General features: G+C 41.5%; 1 protein-coding gene across 2 annotated transcripts in view; it reads right to left on the minus strand.

Moving 5' to 3' along the window:
• The window catches only part of hdac11 (histone deacetylase 11), a 48294-nt gene that overhangs the window by 9960 nt on the left and 20134 nt on the right, over positions 1–18200 (minus strand). For both annotated transcript variants that reach the window (XM_042324980.1, XM_042324979.1), the window contains 4 exons: positions 8672–8714; positions 4132–4208; positions 3611–3673; positions 943–1039 (listed from right to left, as the gene is read on the minus strand). In XM_042324980.1, coding sequence (XP_042180914.1) covers positions 943–1039; positions 3611–3673; positions 4132–4208; positions 8672–8714 — 280 coding nt within the window. The remainder of the gene's footprint in view (positions 1–942; positions 1040–3610; positions 3674–4131; positions 4209–8671; positions 8715–18200) is intronic.

Here is an 18200-nt window from a genome sequence, read left to right on the forward strand (position 1 = left end):
TATAGAGGGTTAGGGGTATCTTACTTTTAGGGTATCCGTCTCCAGGGTAGATGTATCGGTTATAGAGGGTTAGGGGTCATAGGTTAGTGGTATCTTACTCTTAGGTTATCCGTCTCCAGGGTAGATGTATCGGTTATAGAGGGTTAGGGGTCATAGGTTAGTGGTATCTTACTCTTAGGGTATCCGTCTCCAGGGTAGATGTATCGGTTATAGAGGGTTAGGGGTCATAGGTTAGTGGTATATTACTCTTAGGGTATCTGTCTCCAGGGTAGATGTATCGGTTATAGAGGGTTAGGGGTATCTTACTCTTAGGGTATCCGTCTCCAGGGTAGATGTATCGGTTACAGAGGGTTAGGGGTCATAGGTTAGTGATATCTTACTCTTAGGTTATCCGTCTCCAGGGTAGATGTATCGGTTATAGAGGGTTAGGGGTCATAGGTTAGTGGTATCTTACTCTTAGGGTATCCGTCTCCAGGGTAGATGTATCGGTTATAGAGGGTTAGGGGTCATAGGTTAGTGGTATCTTACTCCTTGCGTATCCGTCTCCAGGGTAGATGTATCGGTTATAGAGGGTTAGGGGTCATAGGTTAGTGGTATATTACTCTTAGGGTATCTGTCTCCAGGGTAGATGTATCGGTTATAGAGGGTTAGGGGTATCTTACTCTTAGGGTATCCGTCTCCAGGGTAGATGTATCGGTTATAGAGGGTTAGGGGTCATAGGTTAGTGGTATCTTACTCTTAGGTTATCCGTCTCCAGGGTAGATGTATCGGTTATAGAGGGTTAGGGGTCATAGGTTAGTGGTATCTTACTCTTAGGGTATCCGTCTCCAGGGTAGATGTATCGGTTATAGAGGGTTAGGGGTCATAGGTTAGTGGTATCTGTCTCCAGGGTAGATGCATCGGTTGTAAAGGGTTAGGGGTCATAGGTTAGTGGTATCTTACTCTTTGCGTATCCGTCTCCAGGGTAGATGTATCGGTTGTAGACGTCCATGATGAAAACACGTCTGTCATCCAGGAAGTCACGCTCATGACCGTTCCCCTAGGCAGAAAGAGGAAGTGATGTCAGAGCCATTCTACACAGAGACCCTTTAGCATCCCTGATATTATGATGTTACCTTCTGACAGAGTGACCGGGTGAGAAAATAATGTTGCTGTCCGTCCAAAGACGTTCCGGTTAAAATGACACTCATCCAAAAGTCAACATCTCCATCACTCTTCATATCCTTCTGTTTCTCCATCTGTCCACTAGTGTCTGGAAGCATCACTACTCATCAGTCTGTTGTGCTGTCATCATTATGGAAGCATCACTACTCATCAGTCTCTTGTGCTGTCATCACTATGGAAGCATCACTACTCATCACTCTGTTGTGCTGTCATCACTATGAAGCATCACTACTCATCAGTCTGTTGTGCTGTCATCACTATGAAGCATCACTACTCATCAGTCTGTTGTGCTGTCATCGCTATGGAAGCATCACTACTCATCAGTCTGTTGTGCTGTCATCACTATGAAGCATCACTACTCATCACTCTGTTGTGCTGTCATCACTATGAAGCATCACTACTCATCAGTCTGTTGTGCTGTCATCACTATGAAGCATCACTACTCATCAGTCTGTTGTGCTGTCATCGCTATGGAAGCATCACTACTCATCAGTCTCTTGTGCTGTCATCACTATGGAAGCATCACTACTCATCAGTCTGTTGTGCTGTCATCACTATGGAAGCATTAGTTCGTCATCTACATTCAGAACAAGACCACAGTGTCATAACTCTAGGTCTTAATTGGGGTCTGAAACCGCCCTCTTTTCCTACCTCCTCCCCCCACCCCATCAGCTTCCTCTCCTCCCCACCCTGGTCTGATCAGGCCGTTTTAAGACTCATTTGTATTCCTTCATTAGGATTCAGTCTATTGTTCTTTTCATTAATCATTAACATAGCAGCATCTGTATAGATCTGTTCTGATACCCAACTTTACTTCGGTCAATATACTGATGGAATGCCATTCTAGCATCAGGGCCACTATTCCCTGTATAGTGCCCATATGGCTCTGGTCAAAATGAGAGCGTGCCATTTGGGAGAGTCAGAGAATGAATATCATAGTGTATTCTGGACAGCTGGAACCTTGACTTAACAAACCTTACTGGGGTAATTGGGAGGATGTGGTTCATCTGAACACAAACTAAATATGCTAATTAGTAGGCTTCCTAAAAAAGTGCAGTCAGAGTCAACTGGAATGAACATATTATCCACCTCAGAGAGAGATGAGAGGACTGTGCATCTCAATATCAACTGGACTGACTTATCTTTACTGAGGGACTACTTATACAGTGGTGAGTGGGCCCAGTGAACAGGATGCTATTTGGGAGGCTGAGACAGTTACAGTGATGCTGGTGAATGGGCCCAGTGAACAGGATGCTATTTGGGAGGCTGAGACATTTACAATGACGCTGATGAGTGGGCCAAGTGAACAGGATGCTATTTGGGAGGCTGAGCCAGTTACAGTGATGCTGGTGAGTGGGCCCAGTGAACAAGATGCTTGTAGTGGCTTCCTTTCGTCTTTACCATAGCCACTGCCCAAGTCTGAAGCGGGGTTGTTTGGTACGCATACAGTCTACACTCAAGGTTTCCAAACGGCCAAACATTCAATGACATCCAGGGATATGGTGCAACAAAAATGTTTATTCTTCTGATAACTAACAAATGAATGATTCTCCAATCAACTTAAAGCATAGAATACTTGATATGGAAGATACATATTATGACCCGTCTGTATGTCTGTATGGTCAAAAACCTATACCGCTCCCGCATCTAGCAAGGACTCCCTCTCCCGAAGGCCCAATTCCTGCCTTTATCCTAACACACTTACCACAATACAATGAATAGGCAAGAGGGGGGGGCCAAAAACTGAGTTACACTAACAACAAATGAATATATCTCAATCAGGTAAATATAAATCATTAAGGTACGTACCTAATATTTCATCATGTACATTAATATATTTACACAAATATACATGGAGCTCCGTATGTTCAGTCTTTTATACAAATATGTCCAAATCGGCTCTAACAATGCTATTTGGGAGGCTGAGACATTTACAATGACGCTGGTGAGTGGGCCCAGTGAACAGGATGCTATTTGGGAGGCTGAGACATTTACAATGACGCTGGTGAGTGGGCCCAGTGAACAGGATGCTATTTGGGAGGCTGAGACATTTACAATGACGCTGGTGAGTGGGCCCAGTGAACAGGATGCTATTTGGGAGGCTGAGACATTTACAATGACGCTGGTGAGTGGGCCCAGTGAACAGGATGCTATTTGGGATGCTGAGACATTTACAGTGACACTGGTGAGTGGGCCCAGTGAACAAGATGCTATTTGGGAGGCTGAGACATTTACAATGACGCTGGTGAGTGGGCCCAGTGAACAGGATGCTATTTGGGATGCTGAGACATTTACAGTGACGCTGGTGAGTGGGCCCAGTGAACAAGATGCTATTTGGGATGCTGAGACAGTTACAGTGACGCTGGTGAGTGGGCCCAGTGAACAAGATGCTATTTGGGATGCTGAGACAGCTACAGTAACCATCTCAGTTACAGTGACAACTGACCTGGTGTGCATCCAGATCTATGATGGTGGCTCTGGAGATTCCCTCCACCCTCTCAAACAGAAACTAGGACAGACAAACAGACAGACAGACAGACCGGCAGGAGGTGAACAAACAAACAGACAGACAGACAGGAGAACAGACATATTACTCTTTACCTTAGTCTCTGTCATGTATTTTATTTGACCTTTATTTAACCTTTATTTAACTAGGCAAGTCAGTTAAGAACAAATTCTTATTTTCAATGACGGCCTAGGAACAGTGGGTTAACTGCCCAATTATTCACATTATTGTGGAATAGTAGACAAATCTATGCTGAACAAAAATATAAACGCAACATGCAAAAATGTTAATGATTTTACTGAGTTACAGTTCATATAAGGAAATCAGTCCATTTAAATTGGAAAAAAATAAGCTTTTTGTACTTATGGAACATTTCAGTGATCTTTTATTTCAGCTCAAGAGACAGGGGACAAACACTTTACAGGTTGTGTTTATATTTTGTATAGTTGCAATGTTCTTACCTTGATAGCTAAAGTGATGTCGGCATAGGCACAGAATCCTCCTCCTTTGTCACTGGAGCAATGATGGAAACCTCCACCTGAGAGTGAGTGAGTGAGTGAGTGAGTGAGTGAGTGAGTGAGTGAGTGAGTGAGTGAGAGAGAACAGAGAGAGACAGAGACAGAGAACAGAGACAGAGAACGAGAGAGAGAGAGAGAGAGAGAGAGACAAGGGAGAGAGAACAGAGAGAACAGAGAGAGAGGGACAAGGGAGAGAGAAAGAGAGACACTTTTGAGCCCAACAATGGCAGCATATTTTCATAGCCCCCCACCCAAATGCAGAGGCCTTTGAAGCCCCAATGGCTTATCCCTTTCCAGGGGTCATTACAATACACCCCATGGATATAAAAAATAACACTGCAAGGAATAAGTACAACAACAACTAAGCTCCTCAAGGACAATCCAGAGACACTATTTGCTGACTGCCACAAAGAGGGGAACACAAGCAACTTAATATTCCACACAGACCATCCCCTGGCACAGTGTTATAAGAGTACACTACCCCTATGTCAAGAGAGAGTGTATTGGCCCAGGGTGGAAACTCAGAATACTAGACATTGAGGAAATTGAAACAAATCAAATCAAATTTATTTATATAGCCCTTTGTACATCAGCTGACATCTCAAAGTGCTGTACAGAAACCCAGCCTAAAACCCCAAACAGCAAGCAATGCAGGTGTAGAAGCACGGTGGCTAGGAAAAACTCCCTAGAAAGGCCAAAACCTAGGAAGAAACCTAGAGAGGAACCAGGCTATGTGGGGTGGCCAGTCCTCTTCTGGCTGTGCCGGGTGGAGATTATAACAGAACATGGCCAAGATGTTCAAATGTTCATAAATAAACAACCTCTGTCGACGTGTACAAGTCTGGGACAGTGATGGTGATGGTGCAGGCATCCTCATGCAGTTCCAGCAGGACTTTTATGGGATCAAAGAGAGAGCACAGTAGGAAAAGCTCTCTCTCTGCGACGACTCCCCCATCCTGAGTGAGTCTGATCAAATCAAGTCATTTCCGGTCACAACTTGTAGACTTGTTTAAAGTGTAGACTTGTTCTATTTAAAAAATAGAAACAACTTCATAAATTGTCCACAACAACATACTAGTACAGCAACATACTAGTACAACAACATACTAGTACAACAACATACTAGTACATAACCAAATGGTCCCCCTCCCTCCCACATACACACATTCCACTTCTGCTATTTGGAAACAAATTTGGCGTTGACTGATCAGATCAAATGATGACATAAAGAACCGTTGTGTTGAAACGCCTGATGTTTATTAACAGTGAGAATCGCAGAATGGTGAACTTAACTAAACGACGGAGAATTTTGACTGTGTGATATTAGATTGCTTCTTGTGTAAATAAAACAATCACTGAATGTGTTCAGGTAATGTGTCATTCTAATGCTTGTAACAAGTAGTAACATTAACATGATGCTTTATCTGGATGTGGTTCTCCAGGACCTCCACCAGCCGAAGCTAAGTAGTAACATTAACATGATGCATTTTGTTGCTAATCTTACTTTGCTACCTGACAACTTTACGGATTCACTTTATCTGGCCATGGTTCTCCAGGACCTCCACCAGCCGAAGCTAAGTAGTAACATTAACATGATGCATTTTGTTGCTAATCTTACTTTGCTACCTGACAACTTTACGGATTCACTTTATCTGGCCATGGTTCTACAGGACCTCCAACAGCCGAAGCTAAGTAGTAACATTAACATGATGCTTTATCTGGACGTGGTTCATCAGGACCTCCACCAGCCAACCAGTAGTAACATGATGCTTTATCTGGACGTGGTTCTACAGGACCTCCACCAGCCACCCAGTAGTAACATTAACATGATGCTTTATCTGGACGTGGTTCATCAGGACCTCCACCAGCCAACCAGTAGTAACATTAACATGATGCTTTATCTGGACGTGGTTCTCCAGGACCTCCAACAGCCAACCAGTAGTAACATTAACATGATGCTTTATCTGGACGTGGTTCATCAGGACCTCCAACAGCCAACCAGTAGTAACATTAACATGATGCTTTATCTGGACGTGGTTCATCAGGACCTCCAACAGCCAACCAGTAGTAACATTAACATGATGCTTTATCTGGACGTGGTTCTCCAGGACCTCCAACAGCCAACCAGTAGTAACATTAACATGATGCTTTATCTGGACGTGGTTCATCAGGACCTCCAACAGCCAACCAGTAGTAACATTAACATGATGCTTTATCTGGACGTGGTTCATCAGGACCTCCAACAGCCAACCAGTAGTAACATTAACATGATGCTTTATCTGGACGTGGTTCATCAGGACCTCCAACAGCCAATCAGTAGTAACATTAACATGATGCTTTATCTGGACGTGGTTCTACAGGACCTACACCAGCCAACCAGTAGTAACATTAACATGATGCTTTATCTGGACGTGGTTCTACAGGACCTCCACCAGCCAACCAGTAGTAACATTAACATGATGCTTTATCTGGACGTGGTTCTCCAGGACCTCCACCAGCCAACCAGTAGTAACATTAACATGATGCTTTATCTGGACGTGGTTCATCAGGACCTCCAACAGCCAACCAGTAGTAACATTAACATGATGCTTTATCTGGACGTGGTTCATCAGGACCTCCAACAGCCAACCAGTAGTAACATTAACATGATGCTTTATCTGGACGTGGTTCATCAGGACCTCCAACAGCCAACCAGTAGTAACATTAACATGATGCTTTATCTGGACGTGGTTCGTCAGGACCTCCAACAGCCAACCAGTAGTAACATTAACATGATGCTTTATCTGGACGTGGTTCGTCAGGACCTCCACCAGCCAACCAGTAGTAACATTAATATGATGCTTTATCTGGACGTGGTTCTCCAGGACCTCCACCAGCCAACCAGTAGTAACATTAACATGATGCTTTATCTGGACGTGGTTCTCCAGGACCTCCACCAGCCGAAGCTAAGTAGTAACATTAACCTTTATGCCTTCTAATTGCAGTCGCTGTACTCATAATATACAGGAGAACGATCGCCTTACGGCGAGGATAGCTGTGCTACAAGCCCAGCTTCAGACGCAATCGTTAGGCAAGGGTAATTTCAGTGTAGGAAAGGATGAAACAGCATCTGTGCCACCAGTAAGTACAGATAGTAGTATAAATCCCCTCGCACATTCCCCGCAGCCGGAAAACTTTCTCATGGTTTCTGGAAGGAAACGCTGTAGGAATGGTCAACCGGTGTCGCTCATTCAGCCGACAGAAACTTTCAACCGGTTCTCCCCATTAAGCAGCGAGTCGGAGTCAGAGGCCAAGTCTTCTCTGGTCTCTACTCCCGTTACGGGGTCTGAGACGCCAAAGTCTCCCACCGTTAGCTCTGACAAACTGAAAACTATGGTCATTGGCGACTACATTACCTGCAGTATTAGACTTAAAACGAATCATCCAGCGATCATACACTGTTTACCAGGGGGCAGGGCTACCGACGTTAAGGCTAATCTGAAGATGGTGCTGGCTAAGGCTAAAACTGGTGAGTGTACAGAGTATAGGGATATTGTTATCCACGTCGGCACCAACGATGTTAGGATGAAACAGTCAGAGGTCACCAAGTGTAACATAGCGTCAGCGTGTAAATCAGCTAGAAAGATGTGTCGGCATCGAGTAATTGTCTCTGGCCCCCACCCAGTTACGGGGAGTGATGAGCTCTACAGCAGAGTCTCACGACTCAATCGATAGTTGAAAACTGTTTTCTGCCCCTTCCAAAATATATAATTTGTAGATAATTGGCCCTCTTTCTGGGACTCACCCACAAACAGGACCAAGCCTGGCCTGCTGAGGAGTGACGGACTCCAACCTAGCTGGAGAATAACAACCTCCTCCATTCCTGTCATTATTGAAAGAGATTGTGATACCTCACACCTCACATTGTTTGTCAATTAGGGTGTGCAGGGTGAATACGTGGTCTGTCGTATGTTAATTTGGTAAAAAGCCTATTTGACATTTGCTCAGTACTTTGTTTCTACTGAGGAAAAGCACGAGTCTGATGTTAATGATAATGCAAAGGATTTTCCCAAGGTTGCTGTTGACGCATATCCTACGGTAGTTATTATGGTCAAGTTTGTCTCCAATTTTGTGGATTGGGGTGATCAGTCCTTGGTTCCAAATATTGGGGAAGATGCCATAATTGAAGATGATGTTAAAGAGTTTAAGTATAGCCAATTGGAATATATATATATATATTTATATATTGTATATTTTATCATTTCATTTAGGATACCATCAACACCACAGGCCTTTGTGGGTTGGAGGGATAGAATTTTGTCCTGTAGTTTCACTCAATGTAATTGGAGAATCCAGTGGGTTCTAGTAGTCCTTAACAGTTGATTCTACAACACACTCGCTCTCTCTGTCCAACCTCCGACTCACTGTCTGAGTCAATTCATAAGAGTTGAAGAATTGGCAGTGAAACTGAGAAGCCATGAGAAAGAGAGGAGACAGAACTCACCTACATTGATGGCCCAGCCTCGGTCTACAGCCAGTTTCCCTGCCTACAGACGACACACAATACATTAGATTAAAAACAACACAATCATTTTTTTACTTTATTTAACCTTTATATAACTAGGCAAGTCAGTTAAGAACACATTCTTACTTACAATGACGGACTACCCAGTCATTGTAAATAAAAGGATTAGATTAGAAATAACACATTAGATTATAAACAACACAATAGACTAGAAACAACACAATTGTGACGCCCTGGCCTTAGTATTTTGTGTTTTCTTTATTATTGTGGTTAGGCCAGGGTGTGACATGGGTGATTATGTGTTTGTCTTGTCTAGGGGTTTTGTAGATTGATGGGGTCATGTGTAGTATAGTAGTCTAGGAAAGTCTATGGTTGCCTAGAGTGGTTCTCAATCAGAAGCAGGCGTTTATCAATGTCTCTGATTGGGAACCATATTTAGGCAGCCATATTCTTTGGGTATTTGGTGGGTGTTTGTTCCTGTCTCTGTGTTTGTTGCACCAGATAGGGCTGTTTCGGTTTTTCACGTTTCTTGTTTTTGTATCTTGTTCGTATTTTCATCTTTCATTAAAGATGTATAAAGATAACCACGCTGCATTTTGGTCCTCCTCTCTTTCACCAGAAGAAAACCATAACAGAATCACCCACCACAACAGGACCAAGCGGCGTGGTGACAGGCAGCGGCAGCAGGAGCAGCGAAGTCAGGACTATATGACTTGGGAGGAAATAGACAGGTGGGCGGTCGACCCAGGGAGAGTGCCGGAGCCCGCCTGGGATTCGCTGGAGCAGTGCGAGGAAGGTTATAGGAGAATGGAGTTGGAGAGACGAGCACGGCGGCGTGGGTGGAAGCCTGAGAGTCAGCTCCAAAAATGTTTTGGGGGGCACACAGGGAGTATGGCGAAGCCAGGTAGGAGACCTGCGCCAACTTCCTGTGCTTACCGGGGGGCTAGAGAGACCGGGCAGGCACCGTGTTATGCTGTGGAGCGCACGGTGTCTCCAGTGCGGGTGTATAGCCCAGTGCGGGACATACCAGCTCCTCGTATCGGCCGGGCTAGAGTGGGCATCGAGCCAAGTGCCATGAAGCCGGCTCTACGCATCTGGTCTCCAGTGCGTCTCCCTGGGCCGGCATACATGGCACCAGCCTTGCGCATGGTTACCACGGTTCATCTTCACAGCCCAGTGCGGGCTATTCCACCTCACCGCACTGGCAGGGCGACCGGGAGCATTCAACCAGGTAAGGTTGGGCAGGCTCGGTGCTCAAGAGCTCCAGTGCGCCTGCACGGTCCGGTCTATCCAGTACCACCTCCACGTACCAGCCCTCCGGTGGCAGCTCCCCGCACCATCCTGTGCGTGTCCTCGGGCCCAGTACCACCAGTGCCAGCACCACGTTCCAGGCCTACAGTGCGCTTCGCCTGTCCAGCGCTGCCAGAACCTTCCTCCTCTCCAGCGCCGCCGGAGTCTCCCGCCTGTCCAGCGCCGCCGGAGTCTCCCACCTGTCATGAGCCGCCGGAGTCTCCCGCCTGTCATGAGCAGCCAGAGCCGCCAGTCAGCATGGAGCAGCCAGAGCCGCCAGTCAGCATGGAGCAGCCAGAGCCGCCAGTCAGCATGGAGCAGCCAGAGCCGCCAGTCAGCATGGAGCAGCCAGAGCCGCCAGTCAGCATGGAGCAGCCAGAGCCGCCAGTCAGCATGGAGCAGCCAGAGCCGCCAGTCAGCATGGAGCAGCCAGAGCTGCCAGTCAGCATGGAGCAGGCAGAGCTGCCAGTCAGCATGGAGCAGGCAGAGCCGCCAGTCAGCATGGAGCAGGCAGAGCCGCCAGTCAGCATGGAGCAGCCAGAGCCCCAGTCAGCATGGGAGCAGCCAGAGTCTGCCAGGATCAGCATGAAGGAGCCAGAGCCGCCAGTCTGCCAGGATCCGCCAGAGCCGCCAGTCTGCCAGGATCCGCCAGAGCCGCCAGTCTGCCAGGATCCGCCAGAGCCGCCAGTCTGCCAGGATCCGCCAGAGCCGCCAGTCTGCCAGGATCCGCCAGAGCCGCCAGTCTGCCAGGATCCGCCAGAGCCGCCAGTCTGCCAGGATCCGCCAGTCTGCCAGGATCCGCCAGATCCGCCAGTCTGCCAGGATCCGCCAGTCTGCCAGGATTCGCCAGTCAGCCAGGATCCGCCAGAGCCGCCAGTCAGCTAGGATCCGCCAGAGCCGCCAGTCTGCCAGGATCCGCCAGAGCCGCCAGTCTGCCAGGATCCGCCAGAGCCGCCAGTCTGCCAGGATCCGCCAGAGCCGCCAGTCTGCCAGGATCCGCCAGATCCGCCAGTCAGCCAGGATCCGTCAGAGCCGCCAGTCTGCCAGGATCCGCCAGATCCGCCAGTCAGCCAGGATCCGTCAGAGCCGCCAGTCTGCCAGGATCCGCCAGTCAGCCAGGATCCGCCAGATCCGCCAGTCAGCCAGGATCCGTCAGAGCCGCCAGTCAGCCAGGATCCGCCATTCAGCCAGGATCTGCCAGAACCACCAGTTAGCCAGGATCTGCCAGAGCCATCAACCTGCCTGAGCTTCCTCTCAGTCCTGAGCTTCCTCTCAGTCCTGAGCTACCCCTCAGTCCTGAGCTACCCCTCAGTCTTGAGCTGTCCCTCAGTCCCGAGCTGTCCCTCAGTCCCGAGCTGTCCCTCAGTCCCGAGCTGTCCCTCAGTCCCGAGCTGTCCCTCAGTCCTGAGCTGCGGCGAGGGTTGCCAATCTAAGGATGCTAAGGAGGTGGACTAAGACTATGATGGAGTGGGGTCCACGTCCAGCGCCAGAGCCGCCACCGTGGACAGATGCCCACCCAAACCCTCCCCTATGGGTTTAGGTGTGCGGTCGGGAGTCCACACCTTTGGGGGGTTATTGTCACGCCCTGGCCTTAGTATTTTGTGTTTTCTTTATTATTGTGGTTAGGCCAGGGTGTGACATGGGTGATTATGTGTTTGTCTTTTCTAGGGGTTTTGTAGATTGATGGGGTTGTGTGTAGTATAGTAGTCTAGGAAAGTCTATGGTTGCCTAGAGTGGTTCTCAATCAGAAGCAGGTGTTTATTGTTGTCTCTGATTGGGAACCATATTTAGGCAGCCATATTCTTAGGGGATTTGGTGGGTGTTTGTTCCTGTCTCTGTGTTTGTTGCACCAGATAGGGCTGTTTCGATTTTTCACGTTTCTTGTTTTTGTATATTGTTCTTATTTTCATCTTTCATTAAAGATGTTTATGAATAACCACGCTGCATTTTGGTCCTCCTCTCTTTCACCAGAAGAAAACCGTAACAATACATTAGATTAGAAACAACACAATACATTAGAAACAACACAATACATTAGATTAGAAACAACACAATACATTAGACTAGAAACAACACAATACATTAGACTAGAAACAACACAATACATTAGATTAGAAACAACACAATACATTAGATTAGAAACAACACAATACATTAGATTAGAAACAACACAATACATTAGATTAGAAACAACACATTAGATTAGAAACAACACATTAGATTAGAAACAACACAATACATTAGATTAGAAACAACACAATACATTAGATTAGAAACAACACAATACATTAGATTAGAAACAACACAATACATTAGATTAGAAACAACACAATACATTAGATTAGAAACAACACAATACATTAGATTAGAAACAACACAATACATTAGATTAGAAACAACACAATACATTAGATTAGAAACAACACAATACATTAGATTAGAAACAACACAATACATTAGATTAGAAACAGCACAATACATTAGATTAGAAACAACACAATACATTAGATTAGAAACAACACATTAGAAACAACACAACACATTAGATTAGAAACAACACAATACATTAGATTAGAAACAGCACAATACATTAGATTAGAAACAACACAATACATTAGATTAGAAACAACACATTAGAAACAACACAATACATTAGATTAGAAACAACACAATACATTAGAAACAACACACTAGACTAGAAACAACACACTAGACTAGAAACAACACACTAGACTAGAAACACCACACTAGACTAGAAACAACACACTAGACTAGAAACAACACACTAGACTAGAAACACCACACTAGACTAGAAACACCACAGACTAGAAACAACACACTAGACTAGAAACAACACAATAGAATAGTAACAACACACTAGACTAGAAACACCACACTAGACTAGAAACAACACACTAGACTATAAACAACACATTAGAAACAACACAACACATTAGAAACAACACAATACATTAGAAACAACACACTAGACTAGAAACAACACACTAGACTAGAAACAACACACTAGACTAGAAACAACACACTAGACTAGAAACACCACACTAGACTAGAAACAACACACTAGACTAGAAACAACACAATAGAATAGTAACAACACACTAGACTAGAAACAACACAATAGACTAGAAACACCACACTAGACTAGAAACACCACACTAGACTAGAAACAACACACTAGACTAGAAACAACACACTAGACTAGAAACAACACAATAGAATAGTAACAACACACTAGACTAGAAACACCACACTAGACTAGAAACAACACACTAGACTAGAAACAACACATTAGAAACAACACAACACATTAGATTAGAAACAACACAATACATTAGAAACAACACACTAGACTAGAAACAACACACTAGACTAGAAACAACACACTAGACTAGAAACAACACACTAGACTAGAAACAACACACTAGACTAGAAACACCACATTAGACTAGAAACAACACACTAGACTAGAAACAACACACATTAGACTAGAAACAACACACTAGAATAGAAACAACACACTAGACTAGAAACAACACAATACATTAGAAACAACACAATACATTAGATTAGAAACAACACAATACATTAGACTAGAAACAACACAATACATTAGACTAGAAACAACACAATACATTAGATTAGAAACAACACAATACATTAGACTAGAAACAACACAATACATTAGACTAGAAACAACACAATACATTAGATTAGAAACAACACAATACATTAGATTAGAAACAACACAATACATTAGATTAGAAACAACACAATACATTAGATTAGAAACAACACAATACATTAGATTAGAAACAACACAATACATTAGATTAGAAACAACACAATACATTAGATTAGAAACAACACAATACATTAGATTAGAAACAACACAATACATTAGATTAGAAACAACACAATACATTAGATTAGAAACAGCACAATACATTAGATTAGAAACAACACAATACATTAGATTAGAAACAACACAATACATTAGATTAGAAACAACACATTAGAAACAACACAACACATTAGATTAGAAACAACACAATACATTAGATTAGAAACAACACAATACATTAGATTAGAAACAACACAATACATTAGACTAGAAACAACACAATACATTAGATTAGAAACAACACAATACATTAGATTAGAAACAACACAATACATTAGATTAGAAACAACACAATACATTAGATTAGAAACAACACAATACATTAGATTAGAAACAACACAATACATTAGATTAGAAACAACACATTAGATTAGAAACAACACAATACATTAGATTAGAAACAACACAATAGAAAAACAACACAATACATTAGATTAGAAACAACACAATACATTAGATTATAAACAACACAATACATTAGATTAGAAACAACACAATACATTAGAAAAACAACACAATACATTAGATTAGAAACAACACATTAGAAAAACACAACACATTAGATTAGAAACAACACAATACATTAGATTAGAAACAGCACAATACATTAGATTAGAAACAACACATTAGAAGAAACAACACAACACACTAGACTAGAAACAACACACTAGACTAGAAACAACACACTAGACTAGAAACAACACACTAGACTAGAAACAACACACTAGACTAGAAACACCACACTAGACTAGAAACAACACACTAGACTAGAAACACCACACTAGACTAGAAACAACACACTAGACTAGAAACAACACACTAGACTAGAAACAACACAATAGAATAGTAACAACACACTAGACTAGAAACACCACACTAGACTAGAAACAACACACTAGACTAGAAACAACACATTAGAAACAACACAACACATTAGATTAGAAACAACACAATACATTAGAAACAACACACTAGACTAGAAACAACACACTAGACTAGAAACATCACACTAGACTAGAAACAACACACTAGACTAGAAACAACACACTAGACTAGAAACACCACACTAGACTAGAAACAACACACTAGACTAGAAACAACACACTAGACTAGAAACAACACAATAGAATAGTAACAACACACTAGACTAGAAACAACACATTACATTAGAAACAACACAATACATTAGACTAGAAACAACACAATACATTAGACTAGAAACAACACAATACATTAGACTAGAAACAACACAATACATTAGATTAGAAACAACACAATACATTAGATTAGAAACAACACAATACATTAGATTAGAAACAACACATTAGATTAGAAACAACACATTAGATTAGAAACAACACAATACATTAGATTAGAAACAACACAATACATTAGATTAGAAACAACACAATACATTAGATTAGAAACAACACAATACATTAGATTAGAAACAACACAATTTAGAAACAACACAATACATTAGATTAGAAACAACACAATACATTAGATTAGAAACAACACAATACATTAGATTAGAAACAACACAATACATTAGATTAGAAACAACACAATACATTAGATTAGAAACAACACAATACATTAGATTAGAAACAACAATACATTAGATTAGAAACAACACATTAGATTAGAAACAACACATTAGATTAGAAACAACACAATACATTAGATTAGAAACAACACAATACATTAGAAGAAACAACACAATACATTAGAAACAACACATTAGAAACAACACAATACATTAGATTAGAAACAACACAATACATTAGATTAGAAACAACACAATACATTAGATTAGAAACAACACAATACATTAGATTAGAAACAACACAATACATTAGATTAGAAACAACACATTAGATTAGAAACAACACAATACATTAGATTAGAAACAACACAATACATTAGATTAGAAACAACACAATACATTAGATTAGAAACAACACAATACATTAGATTAGAAACAACACATTAGATTAGAAACAACACATTAGATTAGAAAGAACACATTAGATTAGAAACAACACAATACATTAGATTAGAAACAACACAATACATTAGATTAGAAACAACACATTAGAAACAACACAATACATTAGAAACAACACATTAGAAACAACACAACACATTAGATTAGAAACAACACAATACATTAGAAACAACACACTAGACTAGAAACAACACACTAGACTAGAAACAACACACTAGACTAGAAACAACACAATAGAATAGTAACAACACACTAGACTAGAAACACCACACTAGACTAGAAACAACACAATAGAATAGTAACAACACACTAGACTAGAAACACCACACTAGACTAGAAACAACACACTAGACTAGAAACAACACACTAGACTAGAAACAACACACTAGACTAGAAACAACACACTAGACTAGAAACAACACACTAGACTAGAAACAACACACTAGACTAGAAACACCACACTAGACTAGAAACAACACACTAGACTAGAAACAACACACACTAGACTAGAAACAACACACTAGACTAGAAACAACAGATTAGAAACAACACACACATTAGATTAGAAACAACACATTAGAAACAACACACATTAGATAGAAACAACACAATAGAAACAACACACTAGACTAGAAACAACACACTAGACTAGAAACAACACACTAGACTAGAAACAACACACTAGACTAGAAACAACACACATAGACTAGAAACAACACACTAGACTAGAAACACCACACTAGACTAGAAACACCACACTAGACTAGAAACACAATACACTAGACTAGAAACACCACACTAGACTAGAAACAACACACTAGACTAGAAACAACACACTAGACTAGAAACAACACAATAGAATAGTAACAACACACTAGACTAGAAACACCACACTAGACTAGAAACAACACACTAGACTAGAAACAACACATTAGAAACAACACAACACATTAGATTAGAAACAACACAATACATTAGAAACAACACACTTAGACTAGAAACAACACACTAGACTAGAAACAACACACTAGACTAGAAACAACACACATAGACTAGAAACAACACATAGACTAGAAACACCACACTTAGACTAGAAACAACACACTAGAATAGAAACAACACACTAGACTAGAAACAACACAATACAGAAACAACACAATACATTAGATTAGAAACAACACAATACATTAGACTAGAAACAACACAATACATTAGACTAGAAACAACACAATACATTAGATTAGAAACAACAACAAATACATTAGATTAGAAACAACACAATACATTAGATTAGAAACAACACAATACATTAGACTAGAAACAACACAATACATTAGATTAGAAACAACACAATACATTAGATTAGAAACAACACAATACATTAGATTAGAAACAACACAATACATTAGATTAGAAACAACACAATACATTAGATTAGAAACAACACAATACATTAGATTAGAAACAACACAATACATTAGATTAGAAACAACACAATACATTAGATTAGAAACAACACAATACATTAGAAACAACACAATTTAGAAACAACACAATACATTAGATTAGAAACAACACAATACATTAGATTAGAAACAACACAATACATTAGATTAGAAACAACACATTAGAAACAACACAACACATTAGATTAGAAACAACACAATACATTAGATTAGAAACAGCACAATACATTAGATTAGAAACAACACAATACATTAGATTAGAAACAACACATTAGAAAGAAACAACACAATACATTAGATTAGAAACAACACATTAGAAACAACACAAAACACATTAGATTAGAAACAACACAATACATTAGAGAAACAACACACTAGACTAGAAACAACACACTAGACTAGAAACAACACACTAGACTAGAAACAACACACTAGACTAGAAACACCACACTAGACTAGAAACAACACACTAGACTAGAAACAACACACTAGACTAGAAACAACACAATAGAATAGAAACAACACACTAGACTAGAAACACCACACTAGACTAGAAACAACACAATAGAATAGTAACAACACACTAGACTAGAAACACCACACTAGACTAGAAACAACACACTAGACTATAAACAACACATTAGAAACAACACAACACATTAGAAACAACACAATACATTAGAAACAACACACTAGACTAGAAACAACACACTAGACTAGAAACATCACACTAGACTAGAAACAACACACTAGACTAGAAACAACACACTAGACTAGAAACACCACACTAGACTAGAAACACACACTAGACTAGAAACA

The sequence above is a fragment of the Oncorhynchus tshawytscha genome, linkage group LG07 (genome assembly GCF_018296145.1).
Source record: "Oncorhynchus tshawytscha isolate Ot180627B linkage group LG07, Otsh_v2.0, whole genome shotgun sequence".
Classification (NCBI taxonomy): domain Eukaryota; kingdom Metazoa; phylum Chordata; class Actinopteri; order Salmoniformes; family Salmonidae; genus Oncorhynchus; species Oncorhynchus tshawytscha.